Here is a 23,181-nt window from a genome sequence, read left to right as displayed (position 1 = left end):
AACAAAAACAAAGAAACAATAAAAAACAATGCATGAATACTTACAGAGGCTTTATTCATAATCACCTCAAACTGGAAACAACCCAATAACCTTTATTAGGTAAATGAATAAACAAAATGTGGTATATCCATATAGTGGAGTGTTATTCATTAGCAAAAAGGAATGGACTACTGAGATACATATACATACATTATATATGTAGAATATACTATATAGATTTAATATATAAAAATATATGATAGATATATATATATATATATATATAGATATATATATATATATGTTTATTTATTTTGAGAAAAACAGAGGCCATGCAAATGGGGGAGGGGTAGAGATGGAGAGAGAAAGAATCCCAAGCCTGCTCTGTGCCGTCAGCACAGAGTCCATCATGTGGCTTGATGCCATGAATCGTGACATCATGACCTGAGCCGAAACCAAGAGTCAGATGCCTAAGCAACTGAGCCACCCGGGCTCCCCTACTGAGATGTATATAAAACTCAAATACATTATGCTAAATTAAGAAAGCCGGACTCAGAGGTTACATGCAGTGTGATTCCCATTATATAATAGTGGAAAAAGCAAAACAGGTCAGTAGTTGCCAAGGGTTAAAGCTGGGAGAGGAAGGGATGGTCTATAAAGAGGCAACACAAGGGTGAGTTTTTGGAGTGATAGAACTATGCATTTATTGGGGCACCCGGGTGGGTTAGTTGGTTAAGCATCTGACTTTGGCTCAGGTCATGATCCTGGGGTTCATGAGTTCAAGCCCCACATTGGTCTCTCTGCTCTCAGCACAGAGCTTGCTTCAGATCCTCTGTCTCCCTCTCTTCGCCCCTCCCCGGCTCTCTCTCAAAAATAAACATTTAAAAAAATTATGCATTTGTCAAAACTCACAGAACTGTATGTTTAAATAGATGAATTTCATTGTGAGCATATTATACCCCAGTAAACTTTATCTTTCTTTCTCTCTCTTGCTCTCTCAGAAACACAAGTCTAGACATAGTAGACATAGGTACTCTAGAATTGGTTTCATGGCTCTGGTGTCATCAAGGACCAGGGTGCCTGCTATTTTGTTGCCCTGATAAGCTGCTGCTTGAGCCCAGCATCATGTCCAGATTGCTGGCAGAGGAAGGAGTAAACAAGAAGAGTTGAAGAAAGGTCTGCAACCTTCTTTTTGAGACTTTCCCAAAGTCCTATGCTACCCTTCCATTTACACTGCAGTGGTCAAAGCTTTGTTTCTACATTTCATCACATCTAGCTGCAAGAGAGGCTGGGAAATACAGACTTTAACTGAGAAGAAAAGAGAATGGATATTGGAGTATGCTGCTAGCAGTGCCTGTCACACTGTTGATGGCTTCTAGTCTCCTGGCTCCCCAATAGGTTGCTTTAAATCCTGGAATTCCAAGGTGCCTTTCTGATGTTTCTGTGTGTACTGTTTCCAAACTCCTACTTGAACTTACATTTTGCTAGTCATTAATTCCTAGAATGTAGTCAGTTCAATCTTAGGTCAGGCACTGGGTTTGACAGCTCTGTAAACTAGGGTTTGGTAATGTTAAGCAATCAATTAAGTTCCCAAGCAAATCTTAGGGGAAGGATATACAAAAGTTATTTTTAAAAAACCTCAGACTCTAATTTGGCATAAATCATAAATATTTGACAAAAAATGCTGCCTATTTGAAATCTATACACTTAAAAATGAATTGTATTTATTGTATATTGGTTATACCTCAATAAAGTTGATGTCTAAATGCCTAGATAGGCAGTGAATTTCTTTTATTCTTCAACAAACATTTATTGAGGACCCAATATGTGTTCTGATCCTATTATGTTCAAGAGATGGTGCAGACCCTAGGCATACAAAAATTTAAAAAGATCGAAAGACAGAGAGAGCGAGCTTGCTCCCAAGTAGCTCTTCTTGTAGAAGGAATAGATGTTAATATGTGTAATTACAACTTATATGGTTGGTGTTATAATGTGGGATGTTATAATATGGAAACCCGGGTAGAGTGAATTTCCTAGTTTTGTTCTTTTTTCAAAATTTTACAGGCTGTTCCAAGTTGTTTGCATTTCCATATAAGCTTTAGAATTATCCTACCCAGTTTCTATCTCAAAAAAACTCTGCTAGAACTTTGAACTTGTGTTGAATCTAAAGATTAACTAGGGGAGAATTGAAATCAACAATATTGACTCTACTGATCCATGAATACAATATGTCTTCTCATATATGTAGATCTTCTTTAATTTCTGTCAGAAACATTTTATGGTTTTCAGTGTACAGAAGCTACACATATTTTGTCAGGTTCTATGTGTATTCATACTATTATCAATGGTATTATTTTCATAATTCCAACATCTAATTTTTGCTACTCAATGGAAATAAAATTGATTATTGACCTAGTATCCTGTGACTTTGCTAAACTCACTATTAGTTCTAGTAGCATTTTTATAGATTCTTGGGTTTTTCTATGTATATGATCATGTGGTTTCTTAATAAAGATAGTTTTATTTCTTCTTTCTAGTCTATAAGCCTTGAATTTCTTTTATTCACCTTATTGCCCTAGCTGGCAACTCCAGTATAAAGACATGGTGAGAGTTTGATATCATTGCTTTGTTCTCAACCATAAGAGGAAAGCATTCAGCCATTCTTCACTACTGTGTATATTACTTGTAAGTTTTTCATAGATGTCCTCAATCAGGCTGAGGAAGTTCCATCCTCTTCCTAGTATGTGGAGAGTTTTTATTATGAATGAATGTTGGATTTTTTTGTCAAATGGTTTATTTTGCATGGATTGAGATGATCATATATCTTTTATGGTACATTATGTTGTTTAATTTTCATTCCTTTCAATTCTTTGCATTCCTGGTTTAAATACCACTTAATCATGGTACATTATTATGTTTATACACTGCTACTTTGAGTTTACTGATACTTTGTTAAGGATTTTTGTGTCTTATGTTTATTGGAATATGGAACGATAGTTTTCTTCTTCTTCTTTTTTTAATAGTTTTTAATGTTTATTTATTATTTTTGAGAGAGAGAGAGAGCACAAGTGGGGGAGGGGCAGAGGGAGCAGGCTTGGGCTCTGAGCTGTCAGCACAGAGCCCTACGCGGGGCTCGAACTCACGAACTGTGAGATCATGACCTGAACTGGAGTCGGAGGCTTAACTGACTGAGCCACCCCAGGCACCCCAGAACCATAGTTTTCTTGTAGTGACTGGTTTTGGCATCAGTGTAGTGCGGGCCTTATTGAATGAGTGTTGGGAAGTGTTTCCTGTTCTGTGTTCTGGAAGAGTTTGTATAGAGTTGGTATTACTTCTTTCTTAAATGTTTGGTAGAAGTCAATAGCGAAGCCATCTAGAGTTTTCTTGGTGGGAAGATTTTTAACTATGTATTCAGCTTTTTAATCATAGAGGAATATTCCAGTTATTTATTTCTTAATAGAGTGAACTTTGGTAGTTAGTGTCTTTCAAGAAAATTTGTCCATCTAAATTATCAAATGTATGTATATAAATTCATTCATGAAATTCCCTTATTGTCCTTTTAATGTTGTTGAGCTTTATGGTGATATCTTCTCTTTCATTCAAAATATTGATGTTTGATATTGTCTCCAATTTTTGTTTTTTTTTCATTAATCCAGCTTAAGGTTTATTCATTTTATTGATCATCTCAAGGAACCAGCTTTTGATTTCTCTGTTTTCTATTTTATTCATTTGTACTTTCATTTTTATTATCTCCTTCCTTTTATTTGCTTTAGATTTAATTTTCTCTCTTTTTTCAAGTTTCTGAAGGTTGAATCTTAGATCATTATTTTGAGGCCTTTCTTTTTTCTTAATGTTTAGAACAGTTAATGTATAGTACAGTTAATACTATATTTAATATTACAGTTAATATATATTTATATTATATATTTAATATTACAGTTATATTATATTATATATTTAATATTTAATATTACAGTTATATTATACATTTAATATTTAATATTACAGTTAATACTTAATGTATAGTACAGTTAATACTATATTTTTCTTCTGTGTTATATTTTAGCTGAATACCATGAATTTTTTTTTTTTTTTTTTTTAATGTTTATTTATTTTTGAGACAGAGAGAGACAGAGCATGAACGGGGGAGGGGCAGAGAGAGAGGGAGACACAGGATCGGAAGCAGGCTCCGGGCTCTGAGCCATCAGCCCAGAGCCTGACGCGGGGCTCGAACTCACGGACCGTGAGATCGTGACCTGAGCTGAAGTCGGATGCTCAACCGACTGAGCCACCCAGGCGCCCCATGAATTTTTTTTTTTAATTTTGTTTTTAACCTTTATTTTTGAGAGAGAGAGGGAGAGAGAAAGCAAGGGAGCAACAGAGAGAGAAGAAGACACAGGATCCAAAGCAGGCTCCAGGCTCTGAGCTGTCAACACAGAGTCCGATGCAGGGCTCGAACTCACGATTCGTGAGTTCGTGACCTGAGCTGAAGTTGGATGCTCAATCGACTGAGCCACCCAGGCGCCCCACCATGAATTTTGATATATTGTATTTTCATATTTATTGGATTCAGTTTTTCTACTATCCCTTGTGATTTTTTTCTTTGACCCATGGATTATTTACAATTGTATTTCTTAATTTCTAAATGTTTTGGAAAAGATATATTTTCAGATACATTTCTGTTATTGATTGCTTATATAATTTTATTTTTGATGGTGTACATACTTTTTTATGATTTTGGTCATTTTTAGTGTGTTTATATTTGTTTTATGGTCCAGAGTGTGTTCATTGTGCACCTGAAAAGAATGCACATTCATTTGTTGTTGGGTGAAGTGTTATATAAATGTCAGTTAGCTCAACACGTTTGGCATTGGTTTTGAGGTCTTCTGAATCCTTACTGATTTTTGGGGAAGCAAGGAAGAGTCTGCTGGTTCTATCAGTCACTGAGAGAGGAATGTTGAGGTATACAACTATGAATATGGATTTGCTATATTTACTTTTATTTCTGTCAAGTTTGCTTTCATATTTTGAAACTCTGTTATTAGTGGCATAAGCATTTAGAATTGTTATGTTTTCTTGATCAATTGACTCTTTATCATGGGGAAATTTTCCTCTTTCTCTCTAGTTTTATTCCTTGTTTTGATACTTTATTGGACATTAATATAGTTATTCCGTCTTTCTTTTGGTTATGTTCCCCAGGCACATTTTTCCCCATCCTTTTACTACTACAACCTATCTAAGTCTTCATATTTAAACATTTTTGTGTATTTTTAAAAGATAGAATCTGCTGAGTCTTGCTTCTATCTAATCCAATCTAACCATTTTTATCTTTTAATTGGAGTTTTTAGATAATTTATAATTAATGCAGTTTCTAATTAATGTAATTATTTGTGAGATTGGATTTGAACTTACCATGTTGCTGTTTGTTTTATATTTATCTCATGGTTCTTATTATCTCTTCCTGTTTTTGTTTCATTTCCATTTTATGTCTATTATTACATATTCATTATAAAAATATGTTAGCAATTGCTCTAGACTTTGTAATATATATCTTTAATGTATCAAAGTGTCTCTTCAAATAATACTATACATTGCAAGTATAGTACCATATCTTCTTTCCAACCTTTCTGCTATTGTTGACCTATATTTTACTTAAACATATGCTATAAACCTTGCAATACATTGTTTTACCTCAGTCATTTATCTTTTAAAGAGTTTAAACATTTTTAAAAATATCTTTTACATTTTTATTCATTTTTACCATTTGTGGCACTCTTCCTTTGTATAGACACACATTTCCATTTGTCTCATAGTTGTTCTTCCTGAAGAACTTCCTTTAACATTTCTTGTAATATATATTTGAAGGAAATGAATTGCCTTAGCTTTCACTCATGAAAACGTCTTTATTTTACCTTATTTGTAAAATATATTTTCACAGCCTGTAGAATATTAGATTGACTTTTTTTTTTCTTCTAGAAATTTAGAGATGTGTTCCATAGTGCTATGGCTTGGATAATTTCTGCCAAGTAGTTGCTGAACTCATCTTTGTTGTTCTGTATTTTATGGGATTTTTTTTCCCCCTCTCTCTCTGGGTCATAAAGATTTTGTTTTAGTCTTCCTTAGTGGCAGTGCTTCTTTGTCTAGGACTTTGAGCAGGAGGGTACTCCATACCTCCCCCAGCCTTGGACTGCTGTTTCTCGTTACTTGTTGAAAACCCAGGGCAAACAATTTTGTTTCTGCTTCTCCCTCAGAGGCATGATATCTTTTCCTGGGCCCTAGAGAGGGACATCATTCTTTTTTCAGTGACTTATTTTTTCAGTGTGTTTTCTGGAATGTGTTATATAACGGTACATTAACACATGTAAGTAATTGAGAAATTAATGTGTGTATATAGGGGGTGTACATTCAACAGTTTTACGGTCAGAGTGTAGAGTTAGAGTTGTTTGGAGGCCACTGTTGTAGAGGGTTAGAACTTATAACTATGATAGCTTCGAAGTAGAATTTGCTACTTGCTGTTTGATTTGAAGACAGTATGATTCAGATAGTTCACTTTATTTCAGTGAGTAACCTCATTTATAAATGGAGACTGTTTTACAGTGTTCCTTTTATTTTAAAATAATTATTAGATTTATATGCTTACAAGGTGAAGTGGTCTTTATGAGCTCTTCTGAATTTTAAACTCCTTTCTTTTTTGTAAATGAAAATCTCTTTATTGTTTTTAGGACTGTGAGGACATGGGAAGTTGAAAATCCAAGGAAGCAAAGAAGTGTGTTTAAACCACGGACGGTGCAGGGTAAAAAAGTAATTCCCACAACGTGCACATATAGTAGAGATGGAAACCTTATAGCAGCTGCCTGCCAGAATGGAAGCATACAGATCTGGGACCGAAATTTGATTGTAAGTCTAGGACATTTAAGTCCGCTCTTCTTAGAAGAAAACTACCTTATAAAGACAAACATCATGTTAAAATATTATGAAGGTCAGTTTCCTGAGTTTAGCCCTAATTTAAACTTCAGTGTTAGTTGATAAAACATTGGGACATTTGCAGTAAACAGCATTTCAGCAAACATTCCAGCTCAGTATTTTCCAATGTGTATTAGATTTTGCTTTTAAAATAAAGTAGATCTTTTGGTATAAAATGTAAAAAGCATAGTGCAGTTTTACTATTTGGTGTCTCAGTGTACTTGATTTTAAAAGTGAAGGATTTGACAGTAATATAAAACAAGACCAAGCAGAGAACTAGAAAATACTATATAAAAGATTTAAGAAAACCAGGAAATGTCTGGGATGGCCCATCAGTGGATTTGCAATTATTTTTGTAGTAATTTAAATAATATTTTGTTTTTAAGATTCCATGACATTCTATTTAAATAGATTTCAGATATTCCTTTACAGTTTCAGATCATTATTAGAATAAATAAATTTTGGAATTGAAAGGGATCACAGAATTCTGTGTAAAAAATTCTATGAAATATGTGAAAGTCTTTGGCTGATTCTGAGAATTACCAATAAGCTTTAGAAAGGATTTTGTTGTATGTAGAGATGGTAAAACAAGATTTTTTGATAAGTGTTAAAATGAAAATCTACACTAATATTATAATACTATTTGGTTATATTTGTTTTAATAAAAGATTCTGATAAAATTATTAATTCAATAAGTATATATTAAGTATCTACTATATGGTAGGCACTATTGTAGGCACTGGGCATAGCAGATCATAAAAAAATTCCTGCCCTGGGGAATTTATATTGTAGCTCTTTTAAAAATTATAAAAATAATATTCTTTCAAACAAAATTGCCCATCAGACATTTACATTTTGAAAGGGATCCTAGGAAACATAGTTGTCTTTTTTAGGCAGATGAGTTAAATTTAGTTGTCTTGGAATAAGGTAAAAAGTAATGATAGGGAAAAAAGAATCCATGTTGATAATGCTAGAAATATCTTTGGCATTTTCTGTTTGTCAGATCTTTTTATTTCTGTTTTCATCTCCATTGTAAACCCCATAAAGCTTCATAACAGCACAGAGATTTTAGAAATCCTTTGAATTGTAAACTGAGTTTTAACCAAGCAATAAATTTTTTAGTAACTGGCTTTCATCGTCTCTGGGTGCTGTTGGATTAAACAGAAGTTCTCAGACGTAAGGTTTTTTTTGTGTAGCTTTAACAGTGGTGTGTTTAGTGTAATGCATACTAAACATATGCATATATGTGTGCCTTTCTCTTAGAACCCATATATTTTAATAAAGTTGAGGATAGTTTAAAAAAAATTTTTTTAATGCTGTTTTATTTTTTGAGAAAGAGGGACAGAGTGCAAGCAGGGGAGGGGCAGAGAGAGAAGGAGACACAGAATCTGAAGCAGGCTCCAGGCTCTGAGCTGTCAGCACAGAGCCCGACACAGGGCTCGAACACACGGACTGTGAGATCATACCCTGAGCCAAGGTCAGATGCTTAACCGACTGAGCCACCCAGGCGTCCCATGGATAGTTTTTAAAGATTGGCCTTGCATATCATGTGAAATAAATAACATCTTTTGTTTCCATTTTTGTAAAAAGCAAAGCTATTTAAATGTCAATTTATGACCCCCCCCCCAAATCTTTTAAGGTATTTTGCTTAATTGTAGTCTTTGATTCTATTTTGTTACAATTAAAGAGTACATGAAGGTATTACAGCTTATGATACTACATCCCCTTTGTTATATTTATTCATATTTTTACATTAGCATGTAAATATATCTCACCTAAAGACAAATCAAATTGAGAAGAAAAAACTTGCTAGCAGGAAACACAACTTGATTTAAGAACAGAATTTTAGGGGTGCCTGGGTGGCTCAGTTGGTTGAGCGTCCATCTTCAACTCAGGTCATGATCTCGTGGTTCATGAGTTCAAGCCCCACGTCAGGCTCTGTGCTGACAGCTTGGAGCCTGGAACCTACTTCAGATTCTGTGTCTCTCCCTTTCTCCGCCCCTCCCCTGCTCATGCTGTCTCTGTCTCAAAAATGAATAAACACTAAAAAATTAAAAAAAAAAAGAAAGAAAGAAAAGAACAGAATTTTACTGGGACACCTGAGTGTCTCAGTCAGTTGAGTGTCAGATTTCAACTCAGATCATGATCTCACGGTTCATGAGTTCAAGCCCCACATCAGGCTCTCTGCTGTCAGTACTATCAGTGCAGAGCCCTGGTTGGATCTTGTGTTTCCCTCTCTGCCCCTCCCCTGCTTGCACTCTTGCCAAAATAAGTAAATATTTTAAAAACCACAGAATTTTACAAAATTCCTTAATTATTAAGCAATAATAAATTACCCACAGGGAAACACTAAAGCTGAGGTAAAAAAACCTACTAGCAATAGTTTTTCCATGCAGTAGCCAGAGAATTACATGGTAAATAGTGGTTAATACATGTGTGTGTTTTGGGACAATTAAGTAAAGCTATCACAATTGCCCTATTTATTCATTGAATTCTCATTAGACTAACTGGAATTTTAGCAAATTAAATGAAATATTTCTTCTTTTAGAAGTATCTGTTAGTGAGCAATTCCTGTGTTCTCAAGACCTACCTCTAGAATTATGTTGGCCGGTATGGTAGCCACTAGCCACATTTGACTATTTTAATTTAAATAAGGTAAAATTTACAATTAAAATTTCAGTTCCTTAGTCACATAGCACTTCTCAAATGCCAGGTAGCCATGTGTGTCTAGTCATGTGCTGCTCATTGAACAGCGCAGATAAAGAACATCCCCATCAGTACAGAAAGTTCTGTTGGACAGTGGTGCTCAGGAAGAGTGTTTGTTTGCCCAGCATCCCTTTCAGTCATGTGATAACGGCCTGCCAGTTTGGGAAGAAGGGCTTTTCAGAGGAGCTTCTACAGGTCTGCACTGCCTCCGTGGTCCCTCAGCCCCCACTCATCAGCATGTATCTGAGCAGCGGCAAGAAGGCCAGCACATGGTTGGAGTAAGGTGAGGGAGGTGCAGAATAGTGCATGGTGACATTGAACAGTTAACAGCACGCTCCCTGACTTGGTTTCAGCGTCTGCAGAAGCCCTCTCAGCCTTCAGCATGCTTCTCCTACATGTTCGTGTGGCTTTCCCTCTTCACGTCTTTTAGTCCTTTGCTCACATTTTCTCGTCTCAGCAAGGCCTTCCTTGACTCCACCCTACGTAAAATTGCAGCCTTTTTCCCACCAGTGGTGTTCTCTATCCCTCTAATTTTCTTCCATCATGCTGATCACCATCTGACACACTCTACTGTATCTTTTACATGCTTGTTTGTTGGCTGTTTGCCTCCAGTAGGATATTGGCTCCACGAAGGAAAGGATTATTGTCTACTTTGCTCCCTGCTGTATTCCCAGAGCAAAGAACAATACCTAGTATACAGTAGATCTTCAATTATGATTTGTTGAATGAATGGGTGAATGAATGTATTCTGGAAAGGTAAGAAATAAGGTTTTCAATTTATTTCTAAGAAGACATTTAAAAATAGCACATAAAGAAGCTATTCTATTTATATGAAGCTACAATGAGAGATAGAGAAAGGATACGGGAGAAATATATTGAGGTAAATTTTGGTATATCTTTAATGATGTATAAATATATAGTCTGTATTAACATAGGTGGCTTTTTAAAAAACTGCATGGCTGGGGCGCCTGGGTGGCTCAGTAGGTTAAGCGTCCGACTTTGGCTCAGGTAATGATCTCGCGGTCCGTGAGTTTGAGCCCCACGTCAGGCTCTGTGCTGACAGCTCAGAGTCTGGAGCCTGTTTCGGATTCTGTGTCTCCCTCTCTCTGCCCCTCCCCCTTTCATGCTCTCTCTCTGTCTCAAAAATAAATAAACGTTAAAAAAAAAATTTAAAAACTGCATGGCTTTCAAGTACAATTTCTTTTCTTTTTAATTAAAAAATTACTTTTCAAGTTTAATTTCTGACTTTTAAAATATTCCAGCATTGTATGGTCTCATGAATATTTAATGACTTCTTCTGTTCATACAAAAACACATACCAAATTCTTTGGACATATTTTTCTCAAAGCAGTATTGCTATTCTTTAATATCTATTAAGAATCTACAATATACTAGACTCTTTACTAAAAGAACATGCTGTATTTACTTAATTGCAATCACTATTTATAAACTAAGCCTTTGGCAGAAAAATGGGGACCATGATATTTATTTATTTTTGCCTTCTGTAGACACAGGTGATGGGAAGGAATAGTATTTGAAGTTGTTTTGTTTGCCAGTAGGGTACTGTCAGCAGCAGCCTGACCTACTCTCCACCTTATTGCCTCTTACTTCTCCTTTGGCCTGCAACCCCTGCCCAGATTCTAGGGCTGTGCCTTTTGGGAAAATGGCCATGTACTACAACCCCTTACCAGGAAAGCCTCAAGCCTAAGAGATATTACAGAGACATTTCTCCAGCTCTGTGGCTGATTGGTGCCCACACTCCCAGCCATCCTACTGAATGGTTGGTGTGGATCAGAGAAGGCTAAGGCAAGAACTAGTAATGACATTGGGAGAGAAGTTTCTGGACAACTGAAGCTCCCAGTGCGGAAAAGAACAGGTATAAAAGAGAATACAGGAAGCCAAATCACTAGTAGTGGCTTAACTCCAGTGCACTACACACCTTTAAATCTCCAATCACCATCAGATAACTTATCCATGTTAAGCTCAGGTTGATGTATATCCTGTTTCATCTTTCCCTTTATTTGTGTGTATAAACATTCATTAAAAGATTTTGTTTTTATATATATAGAGAATTTGCAATTTGCTTTTTTTACTTGTAAGCATTGCATGGGCAACCTTGTAAGTGAATAGATGTAGCTCTAATTTGCTTTTTGCAAATTCAAACCTTGTTAGCAAATAGAGATAGCTCTAATTTCTTTATTTAAATGGGATCATAATTTTACACACATGAAACACATACTTTTCAAAAAAATTTATTATTTTTTTATTAATAACTTCTTTGCTCTCATTTTTCTATCTCTACCCCATAAGGCTCTTAAATTATCTGTCATGTATCCTTTTGTGCTTTTCTCCATATCTCTGTATCTCTAGCTAGCTAGCTGTTTAGATCGAGAACATTCACCTGGTATTTTGGAGTACCTCATTGAGAATGAGACAAAAGAAATTTAAACCTATAAGTAGTTTGTAAAGAAGAGAATAATCTTTAAGATAATTTATAACTAGATGCTTCCTTGTATAGTGGCCAGAATAGGCAAGAGTTAGGGAAAGCTAAGAGGGTCAGGGTAGGTACTCCTAGTCAGGACCTCTGGGAGGTGTGGAATTTAGGAAACCACTATGATCTGTTGGGATTGCAGAGTAATGATGCTGTTATTTTACTAAACAGCCTAACAAGGGCTCTTCTTTGTCAAAGCAGTCACATTGAAAGTCTCTTTTGAGATCGTTATTTCTCAAAACGTTTTGAATCTTTTCAAGCTAAGTTCAGGTAATGATAAGTACCACAAGGAAAATAAAGCGGAATAAGCAGAGTGTTTTGTGGGAGGGCTGGCACTTGAGTCCCTGGGTACCTCGAAGTTGCTTGAAGTCTCACAGAAGTCATTCCTCACTATTGGATCCTATATGCTGTGCCTTATAATTTATAGGTAATTTCTGAGATTTAAAAATTTGCTTTTCATAGTATTTTCTATTTAATTTCCATAATGCGGCTTTGATCCTTCTTCTCTCACATCTCATGTAAACTAGTTCAGGCCAAAATCTCATACTATTTGTTAACTACATTCTGTAGTAATTTTTTTAAGGAGGGTTTTTTTATCTCCCTGTTTTTCGTACATTCTTATGAAGCTGTCATAACCACTGAAAAGAAAAGCACTAGTTACTCTCAGTTTCAGAATTACCTCTAAGTATGTATACTAAGAGAATCTATTGGTGTGAAGGAAGAATTTTATGAAGAAGAGGTTTTTTTTGTTTATTTATTTATTTTGAGACAGACAGTGTGAGGAAGGGAGGGGCAGAGAGAGGGAGAGAGAGAGAATCCCAAGCAGGCTCTGTGCTGCCAGCACAGAGCCCAATGCAGGGCTCGAACCCATGAAACAGCAAGATCATGACCTGAGCTGAAAACAAGAGTTGGAGGCCTAACCGACTGAGTCCTCCAGATGCTTATGAAGGGGAGTTCTTAATGTTTACCTCATCTTTCTCATTTATACCATTAGAACAACTCAGACTTCCATAAATAGAGTTGATATTGCAGATTTTGGAGATTTTAAAAAGAATAATGCTTTGAAATATTTTTAGTGTATAGTATTTTGTCCTTATTTCCAATCTTGTTTTATGACAAAATTGTCATTTCTTGTGTGATTTTAGTGTCACATAACTGCTTTGGAAAAACATTTCATTACATAGTTACTTATCATTTATTATCACTTACAAATGTAACTCATTTCATTCAAAGATTTCCCTTTGAGACTCTTCCAGCCAAAACAGTTGTTTTTAGTCTTGTTTTTTAATTTTTGTGATATACCACTTTAGCTATCAACCTTGGGGATAATGTATGGAGAGCTTTTTGAGATTTGGATTTCTCTGTACTCTTTGAGTGTCATTTATCTTTTTCATAGTGATGTCATCAGAACTTTCATGAGTTAAACATGACTTCCAGTGGCCAACACTGTGCTTGTAGTCCAGGTTCATGCCTTCCTCCAGGTGTCTTCTCCCTTCTTTCCACAAAGACTGGTCATTTAACAGTGATTCACAGCTTTTAGCGAATATCAGTTCAAGTTAAAGCGGCAAAACATTGACTATATGGGGGAGCAAAGTACATTATAGAGGGAAAAGCAGTATTTTTAAACAATTTTTAAAAAGCAAATTATTTAGAAAAAGTTTCTAATATCTTACTTTGAGAAAAAATGCTGTATCTCTGAAAAAAAAAAAACGTAAAGAGCATTGTTAAAAATTCAAATACAGAGTTTTATGTCTTCATTAGGTCTAATACCGGGAGTCTAAAATGATGTGGACAACTGAATGTCTGCTGCATACTTCTGTAGCTCATTTTGTAAATGACACCTGAGACATGAATTACATTATATATTACTTGGGTCTTTCTCTCTATCAGTCCCGAATTTCCTAAGGATTCTGTACCTCGTGTTTCTTATTCATGAAATGAAAGCATGATCCGTATCTTGTCAGACTATTGTGAGAATTATATTAGGTAATATATATAAAGTACCCAGAATAGGACTTGGACATAACAGGTTCTTAATAACTATTGGTCTTCTTCTTCCTTTTTCTCTTTAGCTCCTAGTCAACCGTTTTTGTAGAATGGTAAAGTTAGATCTCAGGATGCTATTGAACTCTGACTGTCAAGGTGTCACGATTTTAACGAATTCCTTGGTGACTGAAGGTATGGCTTAAAAAGATGAGAATGTAGATCTCTAGATCCCTAGAGATCCCTGTTACAGCCAGTCATTCAACGTATGAAAATACAGTCACCATCAATTAATAAGAATGTTATATACCCACTGGTTAGCGTGCCTGAGTAGATACATGAAGTATGATTACCTTTTTAAATAAACACTAGAGAGAAAACATGTGACATACAGATTGTCCTGTAGTGTTTTAAACATACATATTTCTCAAAGTTTACTTTTCAAAAGACTCAAAGCACAAATAACCATCAAAACTGTGCAAAATTACTTGCAGGCCCTGAAGTTAAGTTCTAATTTGTCAATTATTTTAATGAAAGCTGAAAGGTTTTACTTACAGTGCTTTTGGAAAATGTCATATACTGTTGGAAGCAACATTTTTCAAATGAGAAAATAACTGGCTTTTGAAAAAAGTTAAAAGATTTTCTTTTAAAAGAAATGATTATTGTCCTTGTTTTTTGAGGTCAGGAATAACAGAGCAATTGAATTTAAGACTTTCAGTTAACCAGGATAAATTAAATACATTCAGCTCTGCTCCCTCTTGAAACCCCACTAAAATGACAGAAAAGGCATTTGTAAAAGCATAAACCCTCATGGACCAAAAGAATTAGGGGGGAGATGACAGCAGAAAAGAGAACTCAAGACACTTTTGGAAGCTGGAAACAGATTCATGAATGGTAACTGACTTAGCCAACAAGAGAAAGCTGAAACCTTAGCCGTGGTGGGAGAAGCCTATAAAAGACAAACTGATTTAACCTGTGGTTCCCTTCTCTCTCGTGTGCAACCAGATCACTGTTCTTCCCTTTCTTCCCCTCACCCCGACAGAATGCTAAAGAATTACTTTTGGAGGGGGGTGGTTGTTAGACTACTATTCCAGGTAAAGCTGAGATAAGGGGAATATCTTCATATAGAGCTATGTTTCTCCTCCCTCCCCCCATGATTACTTTAATAGCAATTACTGAGTACTTCCTGTGGGGTAGATGGTATTTTAAACCCTCTACATGTAATATTCCATTTAATCCTTATAGCATTCCTGTGATATAAGTACTGTTACTATCATCACTTTGCAGATTTGAGGAAACAAGACACAAAGAGATTAAGTTGCCTACCAAGATTACAGTTAGTAAGTGGCAGAACTGAGATTTCATCCCAGGCAGTTGATTCAAGAACCTGTACCAGTGGTAGGGATTTGATAAGTATTTGCTGAATTAAATTTCAAGGGTTTAATTTACTTATACCCTGGATATGTAAATTTTATTCTAAACATCCTTGCTTTCACACTCTAATTTTGAAATGTACATCTTGCGCAGTATCCTGAAAAAGGCAAAACTGATACCCTGCCTTGATGAATAGACATTAACATACAGAAGGAAGAAAATGTATTTGTTTTGTTTTTGTTTTTTGTTTTTAAAATTTTAATTCAAGTTAGTTAACACACAGTGTAGTGTTGGTTTAAGGAGTAGAATTTAGTGATTTATCACTTACATATAACACCCAGTATTTATCCCAACAAGTGCCCTCATTAATGCCCGTCACCCATTTAGCCCATCCTCTCTCCCACCTCCTTTCCAGCAACCCTCAGTCTTTTCTCTGTATTGAATAGTCTCTTATGGTTTGCCTCCCTCTCTGATTTTATCTTATTTTTCCTTCCCTTCCCCTATGTTCATCTGTTTTGTTTCTTAAATTCCACATATAAGTGAAATCATATGGTATTTGTCTTTCTCTAACTGACTTATTTTGCTTAGCATAATATACTCTAGTTCTATCCATGTTGTTGCAAATGGCAAGATTTCATTCTTTTAAAAAATTTTTTTAAACGTTTATTTATTTTTGAGAGCAAGAGCGAGAGAGAGAGAGAAAGCATGAGTTGGGGAGGGGCAGAGAGAGAGAGAGAGAGACACAGAATCCAAAGTAGGCTCCAGGCCCTGAGCTGTCAGCACATAGCCCAATATGGGGCACGAACTCATGAACTGTGAGATCATGATCTGAGCTAAAGTCAGAAACTTAACTGACTAAGCCACGCAGGCACCCCAAGATTTCATTCTTTTTGATTGCCAAGTGATATTCCATTGTATGTATGTGTGTACATCTTTGTCCATCAGAAAGAAGAAAATGTAACTGATGAAAACAATGTATGAAAAAATTCTTAGGTTTAGATGATCATATACTGATCAAAGTTGCCCAGGGAAGCCGGAAGAAAAATTAAAGTTAAATTAACATAAGCATTTTTCTTATAAAGATTATAAATATTCTTAAGACATTTTAACTTAAACTAAGAGAATTAGAATTTAAACTAGAAGAATTAGAATTTTCTCCTAAACGTGGTAGGAGTAAAAACAAATATTAATATTTGTGGATATATATTGATCATTAGGACAGAAAAAAATGGAAATTGGTCAGGAACCAGAAACCTCTAGTTTAAAATATGTGAATAAGAGCTGCTGTTATGGGGTCAAATATATAAATATTATAACTAAGCAGTTAGTATAACCTTACATTTTCATTACTCTGAACAAATAGACCAGATGGGCTATACAGATTCAAGAGAATAATGTAGTTTTTGTCACTATCTGGTGACTTGAATTTAATCAGAATAGTAAACTGAAAATAATTATGAAATATCTGTCAAAAAGTAAGGCATTTTTCTCTGCATGGCAGGTAATCATGATTAGAGGCAGTTATTTTGTAACTCTTTTCAATTTCATTAGACGTCTATCTAACACACAGTTCATGATTTCCTCAGAAAACCTGGTACCAAGCTTTGCCCTATTTAATGGTTCCCAAAGAAAGTTAATTTGGCTGTTTTTTTCCTGATTATAAAAGTAATCTATAGTTATTTGTAAAAATACCCACAATGGAAACTCATATGAAGAAAATGAGTTACCTGTAACCACTCCACGCAGAGATGAACATTTCTAGATTCTTTTCTGCACTCACATGGAAGGTGTGTGTGCCTTGCATGTGTTTGTTATGGCGAATTGGGTTTTTTAGTAGTCCTAATAATTAGCACCCTTCTTCCCTACATGAGTTTTACACAAATTAAGACATAAGACTGATCACCAGAGCATGACAGATGAAGGCCCAGAATCCACCTTTGTTATAGAGGATGGAGGAGGATAACAGCCTGGAGTGTCTGCTGACTAACTCCTAGAATTGGACAGAATTGCCCACCCAGTCTCATCCACACTGAAGTGAGCCAGGCTAGCCCCAGGACGACTCTGGGCATGGAAAAGCAGAGGAGAATTACTCCTTAAGGTCAGCTTGGACCCAAGAAGGAAAAGCAAAGAGCCAAGCCAAGCATTGTCAATTAATTTTTCCCACGATCACAGGTCAGATTAATGCACAAGCTTCCTTTCTAGGGAAGAGTGAATAAGAGTCGGGGGGAGGTTTGGGGTGGGAGGCTGTCAAGTTAAAAGGGCCTTGCAAGCTATGTAAAGGTGCTTGAATACTCCTCTCGGTAACTATCCAGTAGATGGATTTTGGGAATGACATGATCCACGTTGTATTTTTAAAAGAATCACTCTGGCTACTTTCTAAAAATTCAAGCATAATTCATATACAGTGTTACACTAGTTTCAGCGTAACAGCAGTCCTATACATTACTCAGTGCTCACCACGATAGGTATAGTTACCATCTGTCACCAAACAGTGTTATTGACTATATTCCCTATGCTGTACTTTTCATCTCCGTGACTTATTTATTTTATAACTGGAAATTTGTACCTGTTAATATCCTTTATACCCTTCTGTTTGACCCATCCCTCCTCCACCCTCTCCCCTCTGGCATCACTCAGGCCATTTTGCATGGAGAATAACCATAAGGGGAGAAAGGTAGAAGTGAGGGGACTGTTTGAGGCTGGATGTTGCAGAGGTCCGGATAATTTCCCGGACCACGGTGGTAGTGGTAGGTAGAGGTAATGTTTGGATTTTGGAGATTTTTTTGAAGCTAGATTGACAAATGGGTAAAATTTAATGTAAAGGTAATTTTTTTTCACAATATTTTAAATTATGCCTTTTTAAAGAGTTGTGTACTATGTTAGAAAGAAAACCACAGGCCCAAAACAGTGTCACTTAGGTTAAGGCTCCAAGTCAGTAAACCCAGACTTAATACCTAACCCAATTCTAGTTTCAGGCCCCCGAGAATGTAACCTTAAACCAGTCAACAAGGAAATTTTCTCGTCAGCTCCAGGAAGACTACTGATAGACCCCTCTTGTTACCCTTAGGAGGGCAACCTTGCCTAAAACAGTGGATTGTTTGCTAATAATTTTTTTTCTGTTCCCTCTCTACCTTTACAAACCTTTTCCGTAGCCCTTTCGAGCTCCCCTCTACTTGCTTGATGGGATGCTGCCCAATTCGTGCATTGATTAATAAAGCCAATTAGAGCTTTAAAGTTTGCTTGGTTGAATTTTTGTTATTTAACAACTGGTATAATAATAGAGAATTTAATTTGAGAAACGACTCAATAAAACACATTTGGTCGTTCATTTTCATGGTTTCTGAGTTTCTAATGGTAAGTAGGCTGCTTGGGGTTGAGAATTTGGATTACATGAAAATCTGTTTTGATTTTGTATTATTTTAGCTAATTTTGAACAGTTTGTTTTACCTTTGTTATTGTTGTATATCGGTTGGCAATTTGGAGTAAATTCTCCCTAATTCTTAAAAAAAAAAAAAAAAAAGGAATTTTTTGCATCTTTTATAGCAAGGGTAAAGTCCTTTGCAGTTGTCCAGGTAGGCTATTATGTCATTTAAAATGGTGGCTCTCTGCAGGAGGACTAGAGTCTCTAGAAAGCCTATATAAGGGATGCCTCCTCTGTGAGAGAGATTTCCCGAGCTGTGTTTCTCAGCTTCAGGACAGCTTTGATTTATTTTGTAAGCTGAAGAGGCCAAACATTACTGTTTTAATCATTATAAACAAAATAGTAAATGCTAAATGTTCACTCAATAGAGCCACTAGTAGGGGTTTTATATACAGAAAGTAATGTCTGAGCCAAAAATGTGAAAGAGTTCTCTGGGCTGTGTGCATTCTCTTTTAACCTACTCTTTGATTCATTGCAACTGGAGAAGGGATGCAGCCAGCAATGATTTGAGCTCTGAAACTCTTGCTGCTACAGCAAACCTCTCTGTTCTGTGCGGTTTTTTGTTTTGTTTTGTTTTGTTTGTTTTTTAATTTCCTTCTTCTACTAATTATACAAGCCTTAATAACTTGCCACATTTCATAAAACTCAGAAACTTATTTTTATATATGATACTCAAATTACAGAGCATTTCAAAATTCTGTTAAACCTCAACAATTCAGAATATTTAAAGTATAAGTTTTGTTTCTTATCAGAGTTTTTGTGTCTTTTATTAGCTGTCTTCTACAAAATAATGCAAGGATCAAATATGAATTCAGAAGTATTTTTAAAGTTATTGCCCCAATTTATTTATAGTTAGTTATATAAAGAATGATTCTCTGAAATCTTGCCATTTGCAACTATGTGGATGTAACTAGAGGGTATTATGCTAAGTGAAATTAGTCAGTCAGACAAAGACAAATATCATATGACTTCACTCATATGAGGACTTTAAGATATAAAACAGATGAACATAGGGAAAGGGAAGCAAAAGTAATATAAAAACAGGGAGGAGGACAAAACATAAGAGACTCTTTTTTTTTTCAATATATGAAGTTTATTGTCAAATTGGTTTCCATACAACACCCAGTGCTCATCCCAAAAGGTGCCCTCCTCAATACCCATCACCCACCCTCCCCTCCCTCCCACCCCCCATCAACCCTCAGTTTGTTCTCCGTTTTTAAGAGTCTCATAAGAGACTCTTAAATATGGAGAACAAACAGAGGGTTACGGGAGGGGTTGTGGGAGGGGGGATGGGCTAAATGGGTAAGGGGCACTAAGGAATCTACTCCTGAAATCATTGTTGCACTATATGCTAACTAACTTGGATGTAAAGTAAAAAATAAATTAATTAAAAATAAAAATTAAAAAAAAAGAATGATTCTCACAGCTGTCTGATAAAGAACTTTACTTTTTGCTGTAAAAGTTTTACTCTGGGTGGAAGCCATTGATGCTCATGGGGTAGGTGGTTACGGAAACAATTGCTGTGTACATCATGTAATAACCCTGTTTTATTCCAAAATCCAGTTCTTATGCTGTCTGAATCTGATCATGTAACACAGAAGCGACTTACATGTCGTATACAACTTTTTTTTTTGCCCACAGTAAATTACATTTTCGTTGTGACTGGCTATTCATATATCTTTGCACAGATTGATACACACCCATATGTATGTACACACACCCGTACAACTGAAATAGAAGTTTGTCATAACAGTTCCTTATCCTGCAATGTACAGTGCACTCCAGCATCTTTCATTTCACTTATTTCATTTTTTAAAAGTACTGTGGTTATAATCTGTTAAATTGATTTTATAAACCACCAATGAGTTAGAATGCAGAGTTTGCAAAAACACTTTTAAAGCATGTCCCAAATACAACTTGATCTTTACAACGACCTTGTGAGGTAGGCAAGGCTCATATCAAGCCTTTCAAAACATAGTTAAAACCTGCATTTAAAAAACAGAAACTCTGACTGATGAAGAAGAAATGGTTTGGGGCACTGAGTGACCAGAGGGCATCATGAACACAGAAATCACTTGAATGGGGAGGGAGAGGGGAAGGGAAGCTGCCGAGATTTAGAACAAGAGGAGGATGGATGCGATCAATGCTTTCCCTGCCTTAGGAGTTTTGCCTAAACCCTCGAAGACATCTGGGATGCCACCAGAAATCACCAGAGGTTAGAATGTACTAGGTTGCCGGTGTCTTAAAAAGCTACCAAAATTAGTTTGTCCAGGGCTCTACCTTTGAGATTCCTATAGTTTACCCCCAGAAATCCCATCTGTACTAATCTACTCCAGTTTCACTAAGTCTTTTTCCCAAACTTTGTTTGCAGACTGCTCTCATAATTTTTTCCATCTAGCTACACCATCTTGTTGTTTACTTAATTTTAAAACATTGATTTAGTGGGGCGCCTGGTTGGCGCAGTCGGTTAAGCGTCCGACTTCAGCCAGGTCACGATCTCGCGGTCCGTGAGTTCGAGCCCCGCGTCAGGCTCTGGGCTGATGGCTCGGAGCCTGGAGCCTGTTTCCGATTCTGTGTCTCCCTCTCTCTCTGCCCCTCCCCCGTTCATGCTCTGTCTCTCTCTGTCCCAAAAATAAATAAAAAACGTTAAAACATTGATTTAGTAAAAAATTTAAAACATTGATTTATTTACTCAATTTATTTTTAAATTTATTTAAAAAATTTTTTTAATGTTTTTATTTATTTTTGAAGGAGAGAGAGCATGAGCGGGGGAGGAGCAGAGAGAAAGGGAAACAAAGAATTCGAAGCAGACTCCAGGCTCTGAGCTGTCAGCACAGAGCCCGATACAGGGCTCGAACCCACAAACTGTGAGATCATGACCTGAGCCGAAGCTGGACACTCAACCAACTGAGCCATCCAGGCGCCCCTTAAATTTTTTTTTTTTTAATGTTTATTTATTTCTGAGACAGAGAGACAGAGCATGAGTAGGGGAGGGGCAGAGAGAGAGGGAGACACAGAATCTGAAGCAGGCTCCAGGCTCTGAGCTGTCAGCACAGAGCCCAACGTGGGGCTCAAACTCATGAACCGTGAGATCATGACCTAAGCCGAAATCAGTAGCTCTACCAACTGAGCCACCCAGGCGCCCCTATTTACTCAATTTATTTTTAAATTGAGGTAAAATGCACATAGCATCCACTTAACCATTTTATTTTTCATTTAAAAATGTATCACTTAGGGGCACATGGGTGGCTCAGTCAGTTCTGCATCTGACTTCAGCTCAGATCATGATCTTGCAGTTTGAGGGTTTGAGCCCCGCATCGGGCTCTGTGCTGACAGCTCAGAGCCTGGAGCCTGCTTCAGATTCTGTGTCTCCTTCTCTCTCTGCCGCTCCCCTGCTTGTGCTGTCTCTCTCTCTCAAAAACAGATAAAAACATTTAAAAAGTACTTTTTTCATCATGCTATAAAAACACCCAGTGTTCATTAAGTAATCCCTCCCCATTCCCTGTTTCCTAAAGGAAATATTATAATCCCACCATAAATAAAAAGCCAGTGTTGCTGTTAATAGAACATAGCAGTTATTAGAATTGCATTAAAAATAGAACAATCATAAATCCTAGCTAGATACAATTGTCAGCCAAGGCTCTATGTCTGAATTTTTTTCTGTATTAAAGAGATAATTAGTGTTATGGAGGTATAAAGACAAATTAGTGCTAAATCAAGACTTTTTGCTGGGAATTGAGGGAGAGTTTTTTTTTTTTTTTTAAGTTTATTTATTTTGAGAGAGAGAGAGAGGGCAAGTACAAGCAGGGAAGGGGCAGAGAAAGAGAGGGAAAGAGAGAATCCCAAGCAGGCTCCCCTCTGTTAGCACGGAGCCTGACACAGGGCTGCATCCTACAAACCCGTGAGATCATGACCTGAGTCGAAATTAAGAGTTGGACGCTTAACCGGCTGAGCAACCCGGGCGCCACTGAAGGAGAATTTTAAAAACATAATTTTCTCACTATGAGATTCACTTCTATTTAATGCTATTCCCTTGAACCATGTAAAATTTGTCTCACTATAGCTGAATTTGTCCACCCCTTACTGCAGTTCTCTCATTCACTTTATTTTTAAAGGGATTCTTTATTACTCCCAGAATTTTCTGTAACTGTGAAACCCTGGAATTCAGAATATGTTCTACCAAGTATGGTGTTGCAGTCTTCATCATTATCCTTGCTCATATAAAATCAAGTATATGGGGCGCCTGGGTGGCTCAGTCGGTTAA

At 36.4% G+C, this 23,181-nt stretch overlaps 1 protein-coding gene across 1 annotated transcript in view; it reads left to right on the top strand.

The window, feature by feature from the left end:
• Positions 1-23,181, top strand: part of WDR70 (WD repeat domain 70) — a 299,594-nt gene that overhangs the window by 179,814 nt on the left and 96,599 nt on the right. The window contains exon 10 of the mRNA XM_042951763.1: positions 6,702-6,876. Within this exon, the coding sequence (XP_042807697.1) occupies positions 6,702-6,876 (175 nt within the window). The remainder of the gene's footprint in view (positions 1-6,701; positions 6,877-23,181) is intronic.

This window comes from Panthera leo, chromosome A1 (assembly GCF_018350215.1).
Source record: "Panthera leo isolate Ple1 chromosome A1, P.leo_Ple1_pat1.1, whole genome shotgun sequence".
In the NCBI taxonomy this organism is placed as follows: domain Eukaryota; kingdom Metazoa; phylum Chordata; class Mammalia; order Carnivora; family Felidae; genus Panthera; species Panthera leo.
This window is presented reverse-complemented; position numbering and strand designations above follow the sequence as displayed.